We start from the raw sequence: 22,814 nt of genomic DNA, 5'->3' as shown, positions 1-22,814 counted from the left end.
CCCTGGTGACTGGTGCACTCATGTCGCTGAGTAAATCATACGAACCTTGACGAACAAGCTTGCAAACTTCTTGGAATTATCACTGACCCTGTTGCCCTCAGTTATCAGGCAAGGTCAAGAGACTAGAAAAACTGGATAAATGCAGAACAAGTTTAATTACGAATGATGAGAAGAGTTACAATATTAGGACTTTTTAAAAAAAATGTTTTTATTGATTTCAGAGAGAGGAATGGAGAGGAAGAGAAACATCAATGATGAAAATCATTGATCAGGTGTCTCCTGCACACCCCCTGCTGGGGATCAAGCTTGCCCCGCAGAGCCCTGACTGGGAACAGATGCTCAACCACTGAGCCACACCTGCCGGGCATATTAGGACTTTTTATTTGAAATATTGCTGATGTTTGAAATCTTTTGTTTTCCAGGTAAAAGAAAACTTGTTTCTTTTAAACTACCTGTGACTTAGCAATTTGGTAAATTATACCTTTGTGAGCAGTGTCAAAACATTTATATTTTTCTCCTTACCTGATCCCTCCAGAATTTGAAAACTCTTAAAAAGTATCTTTATTTTTATGGCAATGTGGTCATTTGCATAAGTTCTATAGGAGTCTGTTCTCCTATAACAGGACACAATTAAAAACTAGCTATATTACTAAGACTGACTGGAGTGTCATTTTTGAGAGAGACGTGCATAGACTGATGCGACCAGAAAGCTTTAGGGAATTAAGATTGACTTTGGAAGCCAATTAAAGTCCCTTGGGAAAACAGCCTGGCACCTTGCTTACATAGTCCACAGCAGTCTTTCCAGGTAGGAAATAAAGGTTGCTTCCCGGAAGATGCAGAGAAAGAAGCTCAAGATGTTTTGGGGACCTCAAGACGAGAGGTGCTCACTTGGCACTGCAGGCAACATCTGATGGCAAGTATTTGCCTTGGCTTTTCTGGCCCTGAGAGGCCTTTTAAAGTTTAATCTGAAGATTCCTTACGAAAAATTCCAGCAAAGCAGATTTAAAAGCCTATGTGGTTAATTACTATTCTTGTTGTGCTTCTACAAATAATCGGACCAAGTTTATTAAAACTAGACTTATTTTGCAAACCAGTTAGTTTTAATTTGACTATCTTTGGTAATAAAAATGGGGGTGATTTTAGAGAGAAAATTATTTCAATAGGAACTATAAGTACCTTTGTAGATATTAGATTCTAATACTGTTCACTGTTTTTTGAGTTTGTGTGTGTTTTTTTTAAATTTTCTACCTACAAACTAGACTGGATCCTGAATTTTTCATTTTCTTTACTATTTGGCTAAATTTTCATTTCCCCATCCTTTGACTTGGAATCACTGAGAACTTAAAACTGCCCTTTCCCAAGGCCATGAAAGCTAAAGTGGAACGGCTTGATACAGGCTTCGGAGAAATCACCACAGCAGCTCATCTGTGGACAGTCTTCGTGCCTGTTGCAGAAAGATCACGACATTCAAGCTGCAGCCCAGGGGAATCTATTAGACCCTCACTGCCTGCCTTCACTCCACCTGAAGGTGATTTGAGACACACCTAGAAATTTCCTTGACTGTCTGCCTTCAGAAGCCAAGATTATAGTCTTCTCCAATGATAACCTTTGTTTTTCTTGTTTCCATAGAGATGCCTCCTATTAAATGCCTGATTGCTTGCACCACAGGCTTAAACGGGAGCCCACAAGCATCACTACCTCCTAAAATGAGACACAACTTGAGCTAGACTTTGCACAAGCCTGACACTGGTTTAAAAAATCTACCAACCCAACTTCTGGAATGTGCAACTTCCAGGGAAGCTTCAGGAGGGAACTATGAGGGTTCAGTGCTAGTCGCCCCAAGGCATGCCTCTGTGGTATGCAGATTGTTGTGAGCTAAAGGCAATTTTAGGCGTGGGATCAAGAGAAACTTTTACCCCTCCTTTACCTAGAACTTGAATTAGGGCCCTTGCCCACCAGACATGATCAGAGGTCACTTCTTTTACCTTTCTATAGGGTCAAGCTTCTATTTACTAAACATCTGATCTTATCACCCTGCAATGAGCCTTTGAAGCCCCAAGGCACCTCGCCCACTCTAGCTCACGACCCATCCCTCAACCCCTTTCTATCTCTGAAGCTCTCCTGCATGTGGGGTCTCTGACTCGCTCATGCAAGCAGGGCTCCATACATATGTATGAATTAAATGTGGTTATTTTCTCTGACTTTAAAAAAAAAAAAAAGCCTTAGTATGAACTCTTAATGGTCACTTTTGTAAATAACCAAGCACGTCAGGAATCCTGCTTTTTGGCAGGAAGAGCAAGTCTCATCTCAGGTTTGCTTTTGCTCTGACCCTTCTCTCCAGCTCCTCCATCATTTCCGACACCAAGTCATTTCTAAGTGACCTCACTTCTAAAAGTCTAAAACCTACAACCCCAAGTCATTTCTCCCTTCAACCAAATATTGCCTTCACAGCTTATCAATAATTGCTGCCTTCTGACAGCTCCTCGGTTCTGGAGGTAATAGTATCTGAAACTTTTTACCATTTAACTCCTTACATAATGATCTTAGTTGGCTTTTTAAAACATAACCATACATCAAATACCTTTGCATCCACGTGGCACCTTGTTATGAATTGTTCAATGAATCTTTATTCACTGTTATAACGTTTCCAGTGATGATTAATTTAAACGATCATAACCGTGGTATAAGCTGATTTACTTTGCCAAATATAACACTGCCCAGGCCTTTAGCACTCCACCTAGAACATTATTCATGTGAAAAGTATACAGAACTTTGCTTTTAAGATTAGTCTCAAAACTAATAATTAAAGAAAGGACTAATATTGCAAAAGCTCAGCTCAGCTCAGCTTACAAAAGCATGACATTTGAGCAAGTAAAACTACTACAGAATTGCCAAGATGGAAGACACTTAATGCCACCAACTTTAAATGTGGGGAACTGAACTGCTATATAAGCCATTGCTATTTAAATAGGGAATGGGGGCAAACACAAGCATATTCTTAGTATGTTAAAACTTTCATGGCCTCGCCTTACCATTCTTTGTTAGTACCAATGGTCCTTTTAAAAAAAGAAGTAAACATTCAGGTTATGTAAAAATCAGCAACTCAGCTGTTGAGCAGCCAGTGGACACGGACACGGAGAAAACTGCTCGGAGTCTCTGCCAGGATCATTCATAGCAAAACTTTATTGAACAGAAAACCCAGCAAAGGTTTTACCTCTGCACAGTTGCCCTTGGTTTAAAGTAAAGCAATGCATTTTAAAAAGCAATTATACAGAAGTCTTTCCTAGAAAAGTCCTGCTAAAACATGTCTAGCAATTTCATTGATTATATAAAGTAGTACACTTAGTGTAATTTAAACATTCCAACAGGAATCAAATCGTACCAGCAGAACCATTTCTGCCTCTAGACACCTATGTACAAACACACATGCAGACACACACATCTGGAAAAGGTCCTCAGGCATAAACATGCGACACTAACAATAGGCCTTCTATTTACAATGCCTATTAAACTACATACAGTAAATATTAAAGCTTTTCAGAATAAAGACATGAGAAGCCCTGGGCATTTTTTGTTCATTAATTTGTATCATGGCTTCACGTCTTACTTTCTGCTTTTGCTTGATCACAAAAGCATCTCCTCCTCCTTGGTGGTTTTTTACGAATTCTGTGCCATCGCCATGTCCAGGTGAGGAATCTAGTTGGAGTCAAATGATCCAGTCCATGCCTGTTAGATCCACCAGCAGCCAGAGAGCAAACAGCATCAGTTTGCTATGGCTGGGGGGCCTTCTGGAAGGAGAGAGGCAAAGAAAGTCTTGAAGACGAGCCACGCTGTGCTCATAAAGGAAGGGCTGGTCTGCTCACCGTCCAGTACGTTTCTGTCTGGAGGGAGGTGGTTGGGGTCTTCGATTTCAGGATCAGGGCCTTCCTACAGGTAATGAACACAGTGAGAAAACAGTTAGGACGGTGATAAACACCAGATAATATTGGGCAATGGCAGAGGTCATCCCTGGCCCCTGCGCCATATTTGAAGCAGCTAGGCAGGCGGGACCCCAGGGAAGGGTGTTCTGGCTGGAGTTTTCTCAGGTCTCCACTGCACAACCATGCTGGTGACATTCTCTTCATTTTGAATATTCTCAGCAGGGAGTATTGAAACAAATGTAGTAACTAGATCTTCAACTATTATTGAACAAGTAATTAAGTTAACCTTTGTTGTGAGTTAAAACATTAAAATGGAAACGCAGGGTTCTGAAAACAAATACTAGAATGCCAATTTATATTATAAAAAAATATCCTCTAGGATTATACATTAAGCTACCTTATAAAAATTCTATTTGTGTGTTATTTTTCAGGAAATCTATTCCAAGAGACATGCTCATGCTCTTAATCCTTAATTAGAATAACTATCCATTAGCAGTTTCCATAGCATAACTCAAGGTTACAGACCACTGAACACTCAAAATAGTAAGCTTTAAAAAATTATTTAAATATGCCAAAGTGCAAATTGCTATGACAAAAACACCTGACAGATGCTATGACACATTTAATGTTTTAAAAATAGCTACTGTTCTAAGACTAAACAGGAGAAAAAACTTGAAACGTTGAGCCTAATAAAATGGTAAACCAAGATACTGGATGTTTAAAGGTTAAGTGTCTGAGAGCCGGGCATCTCACACCTAGCTCGCTGCCCTCCGGAAGCTCCATACCTGTAAGTTATTGTTGGGGTCCTGGTTCACAGCTTCCTGCAGAGGACCATTATTCGGGAAGTTCTGAACTGGCCTCTGTCTAAACGGAAACCACCCAACGTGATGCCTTCAAAGGAAACACATAAAGTCCATCTTAGCCAACATCACAGTGAGATTCACTCAAGAGTTTAAGGGTCTTCTCATCAGATAAGGTCCCCCTCACTCCCCTCCTCTCATCAGAGCAGCATCCAATTAGAGGCTCACATCGAAGCCCATCTGCAGAGACATCCTATCACACCATTTCCCAGACTCTCTCACTGGCCTGTCAGGTTCTTAAACGCAGGGCCATGTTTAATCACCATTGTACACCCAGCAACCTAAACAGTACTTCACACACAGTACATGCTCAATACGTGTTGGGGTCACCATAACGTGTGATTTGTAGGAAGGGAAAGGAAAGGGAATCATCCACTTACAGGTACATAACCACGGTGGCCCCCATGACCATGAGGAATCTGCTCAGGGAGGAGTAGAAGTAGAGGATACTGAGAAACACGGAAAATGTAGCTGCTGAATAGGTCCAGTCCAACCAGTCGCGGTTTATCTCATCATCTTCTTCCACGATAGGGCCGCCTTGCGCATTCATCCGTAAGTTTTGATTGGCCCCGGGGTTAACCACCACTTGAGGAGCAGCATTCTGATTGGCTGGCTGGTTCTCAGCTGGAAACTGGTTGTGAATAGGGGCCGGAGCAGGTGCGGAGACCACAGGTATCTCTTGGGCACTTGGTGAGGGAACAAAAGTCCCCGATGCTGCTGTGGCCGCTAAACTAAAATAGAAATGACAGAGGCAGATACTGTTGAGAGCACAGCACCGTGAAGACTGTGGTTCTCCTCACCTTATTTACAGGGGTCTTCTACTGTGAGCATTTATAAGTAGGTACATACAAACTTAATTGTTTCTTTAACTACTGAAGAACTTCTTTACTGACAGTCGTACCTATACATGCCTTTCCTCTCCCAGGAGCAGCAACATGATAAATTTTGTATGGAATGAAACATCCAGCCACTGTAAGAGTCTGGTGCTTAAAATTTCCCCAAAACTTTAAAGATACATATTGAAAAGGAAGTAACATTCCCAGTGAAGTCATGAAACCATGTATCAGACATCAGCACCCCTGCATCAGTACACAAATTAGCTACTAGTTATCATTTACACCTTCCTCTACCCACAGGACCAGAGCAGGGCTCTGCAGACACGGGGCAACATCCCTAACTGGATAGGTAACATGGCTGGGACCTCTCTCTGTTCCCGGGGCCCCGGCCACCCCACACATCAGGGAAGGACTCACTACTGCATGTAGTACTGCCGCGCATAGATCTGCTGGAACCAGGAGAGCTGCAGCCACCCATAGGTCGTGTAGCCCGAGAAACCAGGCCCCAGGCCTTGGAATGCTGGCTGGGCAGCTTCAGGCCTAGGAAAGATGGTTTTAAATGAACATTTTGAGTTGGTTTAGTACAAATAAGTGAAAACCGAGTTTAAATGACAAATCAGGAATTCAAATCAAAGAGACTAAAGAATGGGCGTTCTGACAGTTACACACAGATGACCGTTTAAGGTGAGCACAGGAAGTACTAGTTGATGAAGTGCTCCTACCATGGTCCAGATCCCCCGGGAACACAAGAGCCCATGCCCAGCACTGGGTTCTCACCGTGCCATCACTATGGTGTACCAACAAGCTGAACCTTCTCAGGCTAAGTGGATCCCATCCCCATTTATGACTTGCCGAGGCTCACTGCAGGTCCAAACCCACTGTTCACCCTTTAGGAAGCAGCTCTAAATAGCCACATTCGTCCAAAGCCTTTCCTGAAGGAAACTGCCCTCCTCCCAATACCCACTTCTCCCTCGCCTCTAGATCTCAATCTGTATATGGGGTAGTGATGTGTGTGTGTGTGGCATTACCAGTGCATGCTCACTGACACCTTGTGCCCTGGACAGGCTGTTGGGCTGTTACCTTACTCAATCCCCAACAACCTTGTGAAGAGGGAGCTCTCTTCCATTTTATAGGGGGAGACTTGAGTGCAGCTCAGGGAAGACAAGAGATGTATTTGCACAGGGTCACTGGGCTAGTAGATAGCAGGGCTAGATTTGAGAGCTCTTCGTTTGGCACCAAACAAACTCCTTTTTCTACCATGCAACAGCCTTAAACCACCTAGGACAGGATGTGGGGGTCATCAGTGGCTTTGTGAGCCGCACACAGTGAACCCCACTTCACAAAATGGAAACTAATGGAACTGCGGGAAGATCAGGAGTTGTTACATGGTCATCTCCACTGGTCAATTCATTTCCTTAAACAAAGTTATATGCACTGGCTGCTCAACAAATAGTTATTGAATGAAATCATCAAGTTTTATTACAGTGAAATTCACAAGTCAGACAGGGGCCTCAATTCTCAAGTTACGTAGCCAGAAAAAGGGAAGCAGTTCTAAGTGTTTCTACCCAATAAGGAAGCCAATTTATATGCTGACAGTCTTTTTTAACCAAATTCCATACCCAGAGTATTTCTAAAACAGTGTTCCAATACAAGCAGGACTGGTGTGATGCTGTTTTGGATCAGTTAAAAAAATTACAGCGCATGAAAATGAGAGGATAGTGAAGTGCTGCTGTTAGCTCTGATGATGGCACCACAGATACACAAGACAACTAAAAGGGGTGAAATGACAGATGTCTAGGAACCACTTTTAAATCTTCAGGGGAAAAAGGGAATGGGGAATAGATAAAACGAGTATGGCAACACTCTGATTATTATTGGGCCTGGGTGATGGTTATGGGGGATTCATTATACAGCTCCCTCCATTTCTGTGTATACTTGAAATTTCAATTAATTAGAAAAACTCCTCAATCCTTAAACACCTGGCGTTATCAATAATCACGTATTAAATAATCATGTATTAAAAGATCATAGGTCACTTCTAGCTTTTGCTCTAAAGGAAAAGGCTCTGATCGCTCTACAGAAAATGGCCCTTTTTCCTGGCACCACCAACACAGTCCTTGGCAGAGCATTTCTTAAAACGGTCTCTTCACCTTTTGTCACCCAATGCAATGGGCAAGCCGCTCAGCGAAGCAGCTGCATCCCACTTACAACAGCTGTTTTTTCTGCAGCAGCACTAATCTCCCACCACAAGATCGGCACATGCAAAGCACAGCCATGCAGGAGGGGAAATGCCTTTTAATACATGTGTCTCCACATTTTACATGTTCCTAAAAGGCCGTGTAGTGAGAAAAGTTAAATACATAAAAGATCTTTCAAGTGAAACCCCTATAAAGCAACACTTTGTACATTTTAAAGTTCTGTGCCGAGACAGTGTAAACACACCTTATTCTTAAATTGATGCAAATGGGCACATTCACGTTGCAAAAACCTGGTTCTTTATTGTAACACTCACCTTGAGATGTTCTCCCATCCAGAGGGAGAAAGATTCCGAAGAGCCTCCCGTGGCCTTAAACCATCACTTGAGGAATCCCCAGGATACTGTCCCTGATTGGAACCAGTGGACTGCTCTGTGGATTCAGCAACCTAAGTGCAATATGAACATGAGAACAAAGGGCCTGATGCAACCAGCTGAAATCAAGCTAAAAGAATGATTTTGCTGGGAATGGCTTATGTCCCCCACCCTGACCTCTGACTGTAACAAAATTAAATATATACAATGTTATATAAAAAATATTCTGAAATTTGTTTAACATAATCTCAATATATATATCTCATTCATATTTTATTTATTTCTACAGTAACTATGTTATAGTTTCATTAAAATCTTCCAATGAAGCTGTCACTGGTGAAAAAGCTTCCTGATAATGCTCTATCTCTCTTATGGCTACATTTACTAAATCAAGAAAGTAAATTTGACCAACAGGATTTATAAAAACAGCCCAGCCAGCAACCTAAAAGGAGGGAATTTCCTAAGCTATGTTCAGCTGTTTCGGGAACTACAGATGTAATGCCAATTTGGAGTGTGTCACCACATTTATTAATACCATATATTTCAATCACCACTGTGAGATGAAAAATAAATGATTTTGACTATCAAATATGTCTTTATTGATCACTTGCTAGAGACTGGCCTTTTCCTATCTAACTAACTAAATAATCACAATGAAAACTTCCAAAGAAAATATATTCACGTTTTTACTCTTTATAAAAATTAGCATCTGTAATATATTAAACAAAAATAAAATTTAAAAAAAAGAAAAAAAAAATTTAAAAGTTCCTTAGAAGAAACTTATGTGTCCAAGTCAATGAAAACCCATTTTATAGTGCCTTGTTAGCTCCAGTGATCTGGACACACAGCCCTGCAGGTCAAGTCATATCCCAGAAGGCAGAGTGATTGGAACTCTACTTTTCCACTACAACAATAATGGAACTGTCTGCCACTGTCAACTCTCATTGTATTGATGACAGTTTCTAATTCCTAATTCTCGCTGGGGAAGAAACAAAACATGACGATAAAAAGGCCATAAGCAGTCCCTCAAGAGTTTTATCCAACTTCCTTTCTTCCCTCCCTTCAGAGTCTGAAGGACACAGGGCATGACAATCAGACCTACCTTTGCGCTGGTTTCGGGCATTTTGGAAGGACCCTTCACACTGCACACCAGATGCAGAACATGCCGGGTTTCCTGCTGGAGGAATAGGAAGCACTTTAGCACCTGGCCTCAACCTGGCAAGAACTTCCAAACATTCCAAAGTTAATATGTAAATGATGTACCTTTGGAAGCAAGTCCCTGAGACACTGGTTATCCAACAACAGCTTCCCAGAATAAATTAACCTCTGGTCCTCTGGACGCTTATCATGGAAAGAGAGAGTAACAGAGTCAGCGTTTAACCCCACAAACTCCCAACCACAGAAGACACTGTTTTGTACAAATCACTTAAATATATGTTTTCCCCCAGAATTACAGGAAAACATTTCTTCAAAGGCCCCATATACAAAACTTTTATATTTAGAAAGTGCTTTTAAGTTTAAACTGGTCTCTAACATATAAATAAATTTAGGATGGCAAATGATATCCAGTCCACAAAACCTACAGCAACCTACTTAACTCTTAGGGAAACTGCTTTCTGCCACTAAAACACACATTTGATTTGGGGCTTCTATAACAACTAACTTCGAAACTTGTGTTTAGTTTCCGAGAAAACTCAAAGTACTCTCCAAGTCAGCCTCCACCAAAACCACCTAGCAGTGTCCCAAAATAACATGAAGCAATTCTAAACTTAAGCCCTCGAAGAGACATTTCCCAACATACAAATGCAGTCATGGATGAGATGCAGTGTGGGTAACATTTCCACAACAACCCTGTGAGATTAGCATCCCCGTTTTATGGGAGAAAGTCTGAAACTGATTTGTCCAAGGTCACACTACCTGCTAGAGTCCAGATTCCAACCCTTCTAATGCATTCCAGTGATTTTAAAACCAGAGGGACTCCACACACTTTTATACAAATCTCACTTTTAAAATCTGTTTTTAATTCCTTTAAAAATTGTACTTAAAAATAATGGACTCAAATGCTAAGGTCAGTACACTGGAGATCACCACCAACTTGTCAACATACTCTTGCCAGAATAACCAATTACACAAAACTTGGAATAAAGCTGTTCCTTCCTGCCAAGTAGCCCAAGATGATAAAGCAAGCAGTTTAAACTAAACAATAACCGCATCACTCTGGATTTTTGCAACTATGCACAAAAACAAACTACAGAACTACTGTATTGGATGTTGTGTTCACCACCATTCTCACTGATTGACTTTATCAGTAAATGCCATGCACATGATTTTGTAAAATGCTATTGCAGAGGCGGGTCCTGCATTATATGAAAAAGTTCCACATTGCAAAAGGTTTGCAAACCACAGCTGCCTGTCATTTAAATTGTTTTCCCTGTTAAAGGCCTAAATTGCTGCTGTGTTTTTACCCAGAGGCTGATTAGATAAACAATTAAATATGTTAAGCCAACAACTATTATAAAGTAAGGCTACACATTAAAAAACAAATCAGTACTCTCCTGCCATAACTTTTTAACCCCCAATTTACATTCTGGGAGGCCTTTAATTTATAACTTTTGGGTCTTCAGGCTTCGTTCTCACCCAAGGAAGCCCTTAGGGAAGCTCACCTCCAAAACACTGCTTTGGACCAAATGATGCAACTAGAGACTACCCTGCTTGGCCACTTTGTGCACCTAACAGCCACTCTCACAGCAACACAACCACCTCCTTTCTTGAAGCAGCTATGGTGAAACTGCAGAGCCCCAAAGTGAATGCAAATAAATAAATAAATAAATAAGCAAATTTCAAAAGAACAACTCAGAAGGAAAACGCACTTCTACATTATTTGACAAATACGGGGCAAACACCACCTCACGCATGAGCTACCACCACGCACTGCAACTCCTGAGATCAGAGGGAACAACCTCACCGTCTTTTCCCGCCCTCATGCCCTCTCGTGTCTGAGGGAGAATTACACTTGCGGGCAGTAAGGAACACTGCTGGCGCTTACGTAATATTAGGGTGGAAAGTAAATATTATGTCCGGCTCACAGCCTCCATCACGTGGGAGGGAGGGAGGGAGGGAGGCAGGGCGGTGGTAAGGCTGATATTGACAGATGTGTCACCCAAAACAAAGCAAGGCAGTCTCCGTAACTGAGGAACCAAAGTCCTAACACCCAGACTCCGGGAGCCTCCTTCCGCCGGTGTCCCCTCTTAACCGCTCCTCCCGGCCGCGCGGAGGCTGGCGGAGTCGAGCGTGGCAGGGCGGGGCCGCGGGGGGCCGCGGGGGGCGGCGGGCGGCCGCGTCCGGGTCGGGGTGTGGGGCCTTCGGTACACACCGCCCGGGCGGGCGAGCACCTGCCGGTCTCTCCAGCCAGCGGCCTGGGCCGGCGCCTGCCCTCCCCTCTCCGCGATGACAGGCTGGCTACATTCGGAAAACTCATTTTGCAGCATTTACGCGTCCTTATGTGTAGCCACTGGACGCGGTCTTGATGGGGGACACGTAGTCATCCTCGCGTTTGGGGGGAACCTGAGGCTTGAAGGGTGAACTGACTCAACCAAGGTCAAAGTGCTGTTTCAGCGGCTGGGCTCAAGCTAGAAGCCAGAAGTACGGGGCGGGGGACGCGGGAGCAGCGGGGCCGGAGAGGAGAGCGCCCGCAGGGAGGCGGGGCGATGGCGGCCGAGGACCAGGAAGCGGCCGTCACAGGGCCGGGAGACGGGGCGCCTTCCGAGGTAGGGCAGGGACGGGGAGACCACAGCCCCGGAGGCGGTGACCTGGTGAGCGCTCAAGTTCGGGGGAAGGCCGGCGAAGGGAGAAGATTTAGGGACGTGGCATTCCCAGGGGGACGCACCGAGGGCTGGGGGGATGCCCGCCGGGGCCCGGGGAGCGCTAGCGGCGGGACTCGGGGGCCCCTCTCACCGGGCGCTCGGGGTAGACGAGGCTCAGGTGGGCCTTGAGGCGGCCCACGCTCCAGCTGCGGTCGCCGCTCAGCTCCAAGTCGCGGTGGCGCTGGTTGGGGCTCTTCACCAGCAGCGTGACGGGCTCGGGCTCGGGCTCGGGCTCGGCCTCCATGTCGGCTGCGCTGTGGGCTCGGCTGCGCTCCCGGGGGCCAGGCTGGCGGCGTCGCAGCCGCCCGCAAACTCCGCGACGACGGTTCGCGTCTTCGGGGCGCGCGCCCCCGCCTCGGGTTCCTTTTATAGGCTCTCCGCGCGGCGGCTCTGCGGCCCGAACCCCGTGTGGCCGCCACCCGTTGGCTGAGGCAGAGGCCACTGCCCCGACGTGGCCCAATCGCAGGCCGTGCCCGTGGGCGGAGGGGCGGGCCGAGCTCGTGGGCGCGGCTGATGCAACTCGCCGCGGGCGCGTCACCCAGCGTCCGGGCTGCGGCCCCGGAGCCCGGGTTCGGTGGCCATGGCTGGGTGCGCCGCGCCCCGCTGGGCGCTCTGTCCCGAGGAACCTGGATTGCGCCCTGACTCCGGGGGCTCTAGGCGCCGTAGGGAGGGCCGTTCCCGCGCGCTGCCGGCTTGGCAGCCTCCACAGATTGTTTCCTCACAAAGCCGCACCCCGCCCTTTTTGACCCGGGGCGTCAAGGCCCACTTAGCCTTTCTCCCCCCCTCCCCCCAGGGACCTCAGGCCCTACAGCCTGACCCTACGGCGGGGGCCGGGGGAGGGGAACCCACCCAGAAGGGCGCCCCCAAGCTCATTAGAAGGGAAAGGAAGGAGCAGCGCCATTCTTGCAGGAACCGAGGAGGGCGACCTCTGACCCTCTGACCCAGCGCCGCCAGTTCCTCTGTGGCCTCGGCCTTGAACGTTACACCCTCAAGTGTGGGACGGACATCACCCCATGGACGGCAAGCAGGCCACCGGCCGCCTGCACCTGGAGACACCGGGAAAGGGGCCCACGTGACGAGCTGCTCGCAGGCGCCTCCTTTAAATGGGGGCTGAGACAAGGAGGGCGAGGTGCTCAGGTTTCCCAAAATGCGACCACAAAGGCCGCTCTGAAGTTCACCCTCCCTGCCTCCCTTGTGTAGGTAAAAAGGTGCCGAAAACCAAAACTGATCTTGTGCCGGCCGGTCCTGGCCCCGGGGCTGCTGGCACATCTGTTTTTCCAGGTGTGTCATGTGACCAGGAGGGGCCGCAAACGGGGGGGGGGGGGGGGCGCCTGCCTGGCGGCCTCGCAGACTCAGAGGCCGAAAGGAACCTCACCCGACGGTGTGGAATGAAAACTTTCTAACCAGAAGCAGTTCGTGGTGGGAATCGCGTCCTAGGGCAGTATGTTTTCCCCATCAAAGGTCGCTTCTCACCTAAACGGAGCCTGTCGTCTTTCTCCACCTAGGATAACGTGCCTGATAAACAAGCCTTTGGAATAAAGTAATTTCATTTTTTTTCCAGGCCCCTCAAAGCACAACCACCTCAGCGGAGCAGGAGACCACAACCCCCTTGTTACTATTGTTATCATGTTAATGGTGACTATTTAAAAGAAGTACAGTGTGTGTCATTTTTTTATCCAGTCCCCCTTTGCTTCCTAATCTATCCCCAGTGGATTTCATGTTACCTGCTTAACCTCCTCTTTTGATTGTAATGTATAAAATAAAGTACAACACTGCCATCTTCCAGAGCATTTTCTCAGCCTGTTGAGGTTTTGCTTCCTGGAATTGTCAGTTTGGCTCAAATAAACTCATAAAAATTATCTATGGATTTAAACATTTCTTACATTGACAGAAGCCTGACAAAGGCAGGAGGGTAACAGAAGGAGCCCGGTCTGGTTGGTGGGTACAGGACCACAAACAGGGTGGTTCGAAGGACTGGGGTTTTTTGTTTCATTGTGCCAGAGGCTTGACGTCTTGAGAACAAGGTCTTGGGCAAGGTTGGTTCCCTTTGCGGACCATGAAGGAGATTCTGTTCCATGCCTTTTTTCCTGGCTTCTGGTGGTTTGCTGGCCGTCTTTGAGTTCCATGGTGTGTTGCAGCATCCCCCTTTCTCTGCCGTCAGGGTAACAGAGCTTTCTCCCTGTGTGTGTCTCTCTATGCGTGTCTGTGTCCCAATTTCCTCTTTTAAACATGTTTTAAAAATATATATATATATATATTTTTTTTTATTTTGAGAGCGAGAGGAAGAGTGAGGGATAGATAGAAACATCGATGAGAGAGAAACATCATCGATCGGCTGCCTACTGCATGGCCCCCACCGGTGATCGAGCCCGAAACCTGGGCATGTGCCCTGACCAGGAATTGAACCGTGGCCTCCTGGTTCATGGGTCGACCAACGCTCAACCACTGAAGCCACACCGACCGGCCCAAATTTCCTCCCTTCTTATTAGGACACGGGTCATCTTAACTTGATCATCTGCAAAGACATCATTTCCAAATATGGTCACATTCATAGGTACTGGGGTTAGAACTTCGGCATCTTTTTGGAGGACATGATTTAAACCATAACAGTTGGCCTTAATATAACACAGACCATGGGGTGGTTTCCTTTCAGCTCTTTTTTTTTTTTTTTTTTTTAAGTAAATCTTTATTGATTTCAGAGAGAGGAAAGGAGAGGGAGAGAGAGAGATAGAAACATCAACGATAAGAGAGTCATTGATTGGCTGCATCCTGCACTCCCCTGACTAGGGATTGAGCCCACAACCCAGGCATGTGCCCTGACCGGGAATCAAACCCCGATTGCCTGGATCCTAGGTGGACGCTCAACTGCTGAGCCACGCCTGGCCGGGTTCAGCTGTCTTTAAGAAGGGAGGTGGAGGCTTTTGGAGATCATTTGTCCCCATGCTCAGCTTTCCGGGATTGTTTTTGTCTGCTGAGGAAAGCTTGTTTCTTTTCCGCAGGGCTGACTTCATGGCATAGTCCCCGCCCTTGATTTAATGCTCTGCTGTCAACATCTGAAAATTCAGAATACATTTTGAACAAGAAGCCCTGTGTTTTCACTTTTCACTGGGTTTCACAAATTATGTAGCTTCTCATACATCAGGATGGAAGAAAATGACTGGTTATGATCTGGTAGTCTTGCAACTAGCTAAACACTGACCAGTGGGGCCAGGCCAGAAAAACAAGCAGAGGGGGCAGCCAGGCAGGAGATGACGGCTTCACTGGGAAACAAAGTATGCCACGTAGCAGGGTGTCCTCTAGCCTGCTGTGGCAAGCATCAGGGCCCCTTGGGTGGGCACCATTTCCACTTGGTAGTAAGAGCATAATGGGGTGTCCCCCCCCGAGGGAAAACACAAACCAATGTCTGGGGTGTCCCCCCCCCCGAGGGAAAACACAATCCAATGTCTGTGATTCCCTCAAAGCTCTTTGGTGATTTTGCCTGTAGCACCTTTAGAAAAACATTCAAGTCAACAAATGTGCCAGAAGTAGAAGGATAAACACAAGTGACCCTGGGCTCGGTGACCTTACAAAAACAACGGGGGTGATAAGACTGTACGAAAATGCAAAAAGAGACAACCCAAAAGTTCTCCTACATGTCTGAAGGACTTATGATTACATCGAGGGATTACACAGAGGTGGAGAAGAAGAGGGGGGATTGAGAAAACTTAATGGAAGAGGTAAAATTGAAGTTGACTCTGGAAGGGTGAAATCTGAATAAAAATAATAAGGGTAGCAACTATCATTAAGCCCCATAGAGTACAGAACGTGGGTGGGCGAGTATAGCTCAGGGTTAAACTCCTGGACCCAGAGCCAGACTGCCTGTTTTCAAACCCAGCGTTAGCCGCTTATATGCTATGTGACCTTAAGCAAGTTCGTTAACGTCTCTGACCTAATTTCCTCATTTTTAAAATAGGAAGAAGAAGATTATCAATTTCGTGGGGTTGTTGTGGGGCTTAAATGATATAATACTGTTAAAGGTCCTGGGACAGATCCAGACAAATAGAAAGTGCTCAAGAAATGTTAACCATTAATGTTTAGGGAACTGTGAGTCCAGTCCAGTGGTTCCTGAACCTGGCTGTGAAACAGAATCGCTAAGGAACTCTTTTTTTAAAAAATATGTCTTTATTGATTTCAGAGAGAGGAAGGGAGAGGGAGAGAGAGAGATAGAAACATCAATGATGAGAGAGTCATTGATCAGCCGCAGCCCTCAACCCAGGCATGTGCCCTGACCGGGAATTGAACCCCGATCTCCTGGATCCTAGGTTGATGCTCAACCGCTAAGCCACGCCCAGCTGGGCAGGAACTCTTTTTTAAAGGGAATTCCTGTGACACCAAGAACTGGTGAAGATACGGAGCCATCGGAACTCTCCTACCCTGTGGAAATCATCTGGAAGTTTCTCATAGAGTTAAACACACACAACCTACAACAGCTATTCTTACATTTATAGGGATTTACCCAAAAGAAATGAAAGGCTTGCATGAGAATGCTCATGGCAGCTTTATTTAACATAGCACCACGTGCCAGGAACAGTCCAGGTGTCAATCGCCAGGAGGCTGGATAAGAAACTATGGTGTATCCACAGAGTGGCTGAACCCAGGCCCCAGGAACCTCAGAAGCCCACATTTCCCATCATATCTACCTGTCTAATTGCAGCCTAGCATTTTACTTTAAATAGAAAAGAAAAAAATAGTTCCTTTTTAAGTTTCATGGAGCCTTTCCTGTACTGTAAGGGGAATTTTGACTGCGTGTTAGTTTCTTTTCTGGTATCCAGCTTCCCCAAACTGGTTAGAGACATGACCTAGCACTTAGGCAAAGATGCGGAAAACTACAGAAATTGTTTACAGGGACATCGTTCTTCAAGTGGTGGGGCTTTTTCAACTCTTCTAGAAACTTAGTTCTGCTTGCTCAGCCCTCCTGTTCAACTCTGGGTCAATCGTCCTCTTTACCAGGCCACTCCACTCACCCGTCCAACCCTCTTATCTCCGGTCAGCCGTGCCCACACCAGGCTGCATCAGTCAGATCCGCAGGGCTTCACTCCAGGTCTTTGTGGGTGGGCTCTTTGTCCTGTTTCCCAAAACCTCCTCTCATTCTCCAACCCCACCTTCCTCTAAGACAGGACTCTTGAACATCTCCTGTTTCATTTTGGAACTCTCTGGCATGAAAAATGCTTGTTCTTTTTAGCCGCTGTCTTCCATCCATGTGACTTTCTGCGGTCTGGCTTCCCCTCCAGGTGGTTCTTCACAAGGCTCTACCTCCACGGTATTTTTAGAAACCGAATTTGTTGTGGCTCCCTTTCAGGAAATACGCTCATGTCACGCGTAAGCTTTTGGTCGTAGAATTAACCCTCACTTTGAATGGGAAATTAATTACCAGTGAAGCCTCTGGCTGGGCTTCCCTGGGGCCTGTTTCAGTGAACACTTTTAAAGTTGGCAGCATTTTTTTTTTTTTTACATCCTGAGTTATATATGACTACAAGCGAAACTTGGCTGTTTTGCATATGCTTGGGGGTCACCCAGCCAGGTGGTTCTTCTGGAACATTCCAGCTGATCTGTGAAATCCACCTCTCCCTTGCCATACAAGAGAGGCCAGACAGGGGTGTCAAAGGGAATCCAGTCTAATTGGGGTTCTCCATGTGCTAATGAGGCCACAACTTTCTGCCTGGGAGGTGGAGCTCAGAGTATTGGATGAAAAATGGACTGTACTATACTTACCTTAAAGCCCTGACAGGTCTGGGCAGGAACTAAAGGAGGGTAGGAAATCTGGAGGGGAAATTGAGGACTAACTGGGCAGTGAATCCCGGGGTGGTGGGGTTGGGGGAGGTAGGTGAGGAGTCCCTGCTCTGGTGGCTGGCCTGGTTGCAGGCTGGGGCAGCACCCTGATGACCCAGCTCTCTGAGGGCCAGGTTTTCCATGCACAGTACAATGGGAGGACCACAGGGAAAATAGCTCCCACCACTGAAACTCATTAACATGGAACATTTTATCATCCAAAGGCACAGAGACACGCACTTTGGCCTGAAATCTCTCACCTTTGCAGTGCCCAATGGGCCCAACAATGACTTGGAGAGCCTTCTAGATCTCCTGATCACTCAGCAGGTCAGAAGGAAGTGGTGGGCCAGGGGGTGGGGGACTGAAGAATGTGTTCTCTACCCCACTCCCACCCCCAGCAGCCACCACACTGATCAACCATGTGTGGGCCAAACCACAGTCATCAGCAGGCCAGCTGGCTAGTGACAGCTGTTCTGGTCCAGTTCTTTAATTTCACAGGCTGAGGCCCAGAGAGATTAAGAGGTGTATCGAGGTCACACAGCCAGTTTTGAGGGGCAATGGAAACTCAAATCCACTTCTCCTGGTGCCCACCCTCTGACTCTTCCAACTCAACCTCTCCACTTCTTGGTTTGAGGCAAGATTACAAATACTGGGGGACTTTTATAAAATTAAAGAGAACAGCTTCCCCATGAGTCTGCAAACATATAAGAGAAGCAAAGGGAAAGTCAGTGTCTCCAGAGAATATTCATGTAGCAATCTGGCCACATGACCTATGGAAGCAGTGGAAGCTCAGACAAAGTTCAATCCAGGGTTGAAAAAATAATAGTTTTTTCAAAACACTCAGCAGAGTTGAAAAACAGTGTGTTCCCAAACAAGTAAGATCTATTGCCTGAGTGAATATATTTTCATTCATTTCATTGTTTTGACCTCACTGTTAACTCAAGGCTTCCCCCACCCCAAAGCTATTATCATTGTTAAAAATTCAGTTTCTAACATAGTGAAGTTTTGTTTTCTTAAATACCCAAAGCCAAAGAATTTTCTGTTCTTGGATCAGGGTTTCCCTGAGGTCTGGAGAGGGAGCACCCATTTGCCAAGAAATGATTTTCCATGTGGCTCTAGAAAGTATTCCTTGATCGAGGCTTCACATTATCTGGAGTTGGGGGAAGGGGTTGGTCCCAGGTCCACTGATTGGCTCAGAGGCAGGCACCCTTTTGAGGTCCCCAGAGGAGCTGTCCCCAGTCAACTCAGCCAGGCCCTGGGTCACTCTCAGGAGTCCTGATGAGCAAGAGCAGTGGGACTTATAACAGCCCGGGAGACCAAAGCCTTTGTTCTCTGCAGTGGCAGGACCCAAGAAATGCTAATGTCCTTTGGGTCCTAACCCTAAGAAAGAGATTTTTGCCTTCATAACTAAGTGGGTGCTTCGGTGGGCTTGGAGCAGGCTGAGCAGATCCAAAGATGCCTCATTCCTTCAGCCACCCTTGTGCTACTGGAAAAGGCCCAACAAGCCCCGTCCACTAACAACTCACTTTATTCTACCTGCCTACATCTAGAGCCGAAATGACCTTTCGGGGAGCCTCACCCACAGGCACTGGACATCTCTTAACATTCATTCTGCTCTTGCATTGAGCTTGGTTGGTGCAAACATTCTGGGGGCATTCAATCCACAGGAACCCAAACACCTTTGCATGAATGAGGTTCATCTTGCCCAGGTTCTCTCTCAACTCTGACCCCCATCCTATGACCACCCACACCGCCACTTGCTGTCTCTCTCTTACCCGTGGCTCATCCTTTCGTCCTTTCACTAGGCCTTGGGTTGACTCTGCACCTTTCTGATCCTTTGCCCAGTCTTGCCGCCTTTATACACTTGCTGACTCTGCTTCTCCATTCCTGACCCCCCCATACCTGCATCCCTAACCAAACCTGAAATTGAACACCCTTGCACAAGACTCCCTAAATCTTGCCCCTCCTTTGAAGATCTTTCTTGATACACCCACTGTCAATAACCCTCGAGTGTTATTTTGTTAGCTCTCTTTCCCCTGTGGGATGAAGAGGGAAATGGCAGTGAGGCCATCATGACCTTTCTCATATCAGTTTTTGTCAAAAAAACTCAGGGCACAAGGGACAGTCTAAGCTGTGTTTTTCAAACTGTGGGTCACCACCCATTAGAAGGTCTCAAACTCATTTAGTGGATTGCAACCAACATTCCAAGGAAAAGAAGAATGAGAACAGCAAATATTGGCGTGCGTCACCCACAGGAAGGGTAAGTATTGGTTTGTGACACATTAGTTTCAGTGTGTGTTCCAAGTCTCAATGTAAAGTATTTCTTACTGTGGGTTGTAGCCCCCAACAGTTTGAAAGTCTCTGATCTCTCAGAGAAGCAGCCAAAACATTGAAGACATATTATTATTGAAGGGAGTGAGAGGTAGTTAAAGAAATTTGCATTATGGAGGTTCCAAGAACCCAGCACCTCTCCTGTAAGGGCTACAGGTGTGTGTATGTGGGGTGCCCCTTCTCCTGACCTTGGAGGAGGCAGGCATGGAAATGTCTATAGAAATGGTCAAGATGCACACCCAGCACTCCAACTCAAACTTGTCCATAAATCAAAGACTGAAATCTTAATTTGTTATAATCAAAATCAAAAGAATTTAAAAGGACTATGGATCCACCCGAGAATTTTCCACCCAACTTCAAATGCTATTTCTCCAGCCCATAAAACAAAGCCCAGAGGACTTGTCCAATGGGAGTGAGGTCCAACCAAAGTTTGGAAATCTGCCAGCCTCTTCAGTTGGACCATCGATGGTACCGCTTGAAGTGTGACAGAGCGTGGGTCTCGTCCTGGTGGAGAGGCGGATATCCCAAGCACCCTCAGCTTCGGGCAGGTATGGCCAAGCTTGGAGTTACTGGCAGTAAAAGGTGAGCACATTTTCCTGGTTTCCTCGGATCAGGATGACAGGAGGTCTGAGGTCCTGGGACAGAGTCTCCAGCCAGGCCATGTACAGTGAGCTTGGGCACTTCCCCTTCCTCCCTATGGGCAAGGTGCTGCAAGACAGGAAGAAAGGCAGCTAAGAAATTACCTAGGGGCCTTCTGCAAGCCCAGCTCGTGGTTGGCTTTCTGAACAGCAACTGTTTAGTGACCCCTTAAGAGCCCTTCCTCCTAGCCCCCCAAGGTTGACCTCTCACTTTCCCTAGAAGCAAGACTCCAAATGTACCTTCAGCTATGAAGCATTTCTGAACAAAGCCATGGTGGCCTGCAAGGCCCCCATGATCTGGCCCCCACCAGCCTCCCCTATCTTACCTCCTACCACCCTCAGCCTTGCTCATACTCCTACAGCCACAGTGGCCTTCTTACTATCCCTGAAAAAAATAGCAAGTTTATTCCTGCCCCAGGGCCTTTGCTCTGGTGCTCTCTCCATCCAGAAGGCAATGCGCCCAGCTCTTTACCTCGTTTGCTCCTTTGAATCTCTCAGATCTCAGCTTAAGTGCGCCTCTCCTCTGGTCAGCCCCTCCAGAGCAGGCCTCCCATCTCTAAATCACCTGTCTTCTCACTCTCAAAATCCTCTCCTCATTCGTTTGTTGTCTGTCTCACCCCACTAGGATGCATGTTCGCTCATGAGCAGGCCGGCTCTGTCTTACTCACTGCTCTTTCCCCAGTGCCTAGAACATGGTCTGATACAGTTGGGATGTTAAGCGGGTGATCCCACCCTTCAGGCCACTCCTTGCCTCTCCGGCCACACACCTGCCTGTGGCCACAGGGTGACCTGTTCACAAGGTTCAGCTGAGAGTCCTTGTCCTGCCTCCTGCCCTGTAGGTAAGGCCCTGGGAGCAGGTCCCCGCCCTCGCCCTGGGAGGGCCCCTTGTTCGAACTGCAATGCTCTGCAAATAACAGCTGCCCTGGGGAGGCTGTGCAGCCGTATTTCCATAGCTATTTCAGGCAGTGACTTATTTACCGTCTTGAGATTCCAAAAAATGCATTGTGATGACCACAGCTGCCCTGCTCTAGGCTCTGGGAGAAGCCAGCTGGGGTTACAGGAAGTTGGGGCCCCAGCACCGTGCAAGACACTGTACTAGTTTTCCCAACGTCTATCCGCAGGTATTTCATCTGAAGCTCAAAACAACCCTGAGGAGAGGGCAGGGCCCGCAGCACCGCCCCCTCCCCCAGTGGGGAAACAGGCAGAAAGGAGTGATGCTGAGTGATGCTGGGCTTCAGAGCACAGCTTTGGCGTCGGAGAAGCCATCTGAGTCGTGGCTTTGCTGCTTCCTAAGCCATGTGGCTTTAACAGATGGCTCACTGCCCCTGAGGACACACATAGCTCCCTCCTGGGGTGTTTGTGAGCTCCGAAGACAAGCACATGCCAGCGGTTCGTCACATCAGCAGCTGTTCTCATCACTTGTCATTACTGACCAAACTGGTGAGCTGCAGAGCTGGGACTTCACCCAAGGTCCTGGAACCACCCATCCCAGCTGCCTCTGCTCACTGCAACCCCCACTTCCGCTGAGAAGGAGAACTGAGGTCCCTAAACAGCTGTCCCCTATTTAAAATTCCACCCTCAAAGCTTCGCTTGGGATATCACTACCCTTTTTAAAAAAGCAAGCTCCCCAGGATTGGGGAAGGCAGGCGGGAACAAGAGCATTTCATTAACCAAGTGTCACTTTAGTTAGAATGAATTTGTGGCCGGTGACTTTCTGGGGAAAGGGAAGTGGGCATATTGAAACCAAACTTCCTGATTTAACAGTTAAGCCAAAGGCTGAAAATGCCCTCTGGGAACTATTCCCCATTTTCAGGTACCGAATTCAGAAACTTCCAAGGCCATGAGGGGACTGGTGGCTGCATTATCTGGGCGGGGGACACCCAACACTCCTGCATGGCCTTTCAAGCAGAGCCTGTCCATCCCGGGGAGGAACAGGCAGGCTCCCTCCCTGCTCACCCAGCGCCAGTCACTAACACTCCACACTCCAGC

The 22,814-nt window shown here is 46.9% G+C and overlaps 2 protein-coding genes across 6 annotated transcripts in view; both read right to left on the bottom strand.

Annotated features, from left to right (window-relative positions):
* Positions 1-3,160: 3,160 nt before the first annotated feature.
* On the bottom strand, positions 3,161-12,366 carry HERPUD1 (homocysteine inducible ER protein with ubiquitin like domain 1). Of its 2 annotated transcripts, none has more exons than XM_016221078.2 (8): positions 12,140-12,366; positions 9,449-9,526; positions 9,288-9,359; positions 8,129-8,259; positions 6,034-6,156; positions 5,161-5,511; positions 4,706-4,811; positions 3,161-3,927 (listed from the first exon to the last, which is right to left on the bottom strand). In XM_016221078.2, the coding sequence occupies exons 1-8, from the start codon at positions 12,290-12,292 to the stop codon at positions 3,763-3,765; spliced, it is 1,179 nt and encodes a 392-aa protein (XP_016076564.1). In that variant the 5' UTR covers positions 12,293-12,366; the 3' UTR covers positions 3,161-3,762. The 2 variants fall into 2 exon arrangements, with proteins under 2 accessions (XP_016076564.1, XP_016076563.1); XM_016221077.2 differs by having other exon boundaries at positions 9,288-9,362; positions 12,140-12,365.
* An 8,387-nt stretch (positions 12,367-20,753) lies between these two features.
* The window catches only part of SLC12A3 (solute carrier family 12 member 3), a 32,485-nt gene continuing 30,424 nt past the window's right edge, over positions 20,754-22,814 (bottom strand). For all 4 annotated transcript variants that reach the window (XM_087827225.1, XM_087827226.1, XM_016221000.2 and 1 more), the window contains exon 26: positions 20,754-20,895. In XM_087827225.1, coding sequence (XP_087683351.1) covers positions 20,754-20,895 — 142 coding nt within the window. The remainder of the gene's footprint in view (positions 20,896-22,814) is intronic.

The sequence above is a fragment of the Miniopterus natalensis genome, chromosome 18 (assembly GCF_054644295.1).
Source record: "Miniopterus natalensis isolate mMinNat1 chromosome 18, mMinNat1.hap1, whole genome shotgun sequence".
Taxonomy (NCBI): Eukaryota; Metazoa; Chordata; class Mammalia; order Chiroptera; family Miniopteridae; genus Miniopterus; species Miniopterus natalensis.
This window is presented reverse-complemented; position numbering and strand designations above follow the sequence as displayed.

Bases quoted from the DNA above. Each gene is read 5' to 3' on its own strand.
- HERPUD1 (XM_016221077.2), bottom strand. From the start codon at position 12,292: ATGGAGGCCGAGCCCGAGCCCGAGCCCGAGCCCGTCACGCTGCTGGTG. The intron at 9,527-12,139 runs GTGAGAGGGGCC...TTCCATGATAAG, and splicing joins TCGTCTACCCCGAGCGCCCG to CGTCCAGAGGACCAGAGGTT. The intron at 6,157-8,128 runs GTGAGTGTTACA...CATCTTTCCTAG, and splicing joins GGATGGGAGAACATCTCAAG to GCCTGAAGCTGCCCAGCCAG.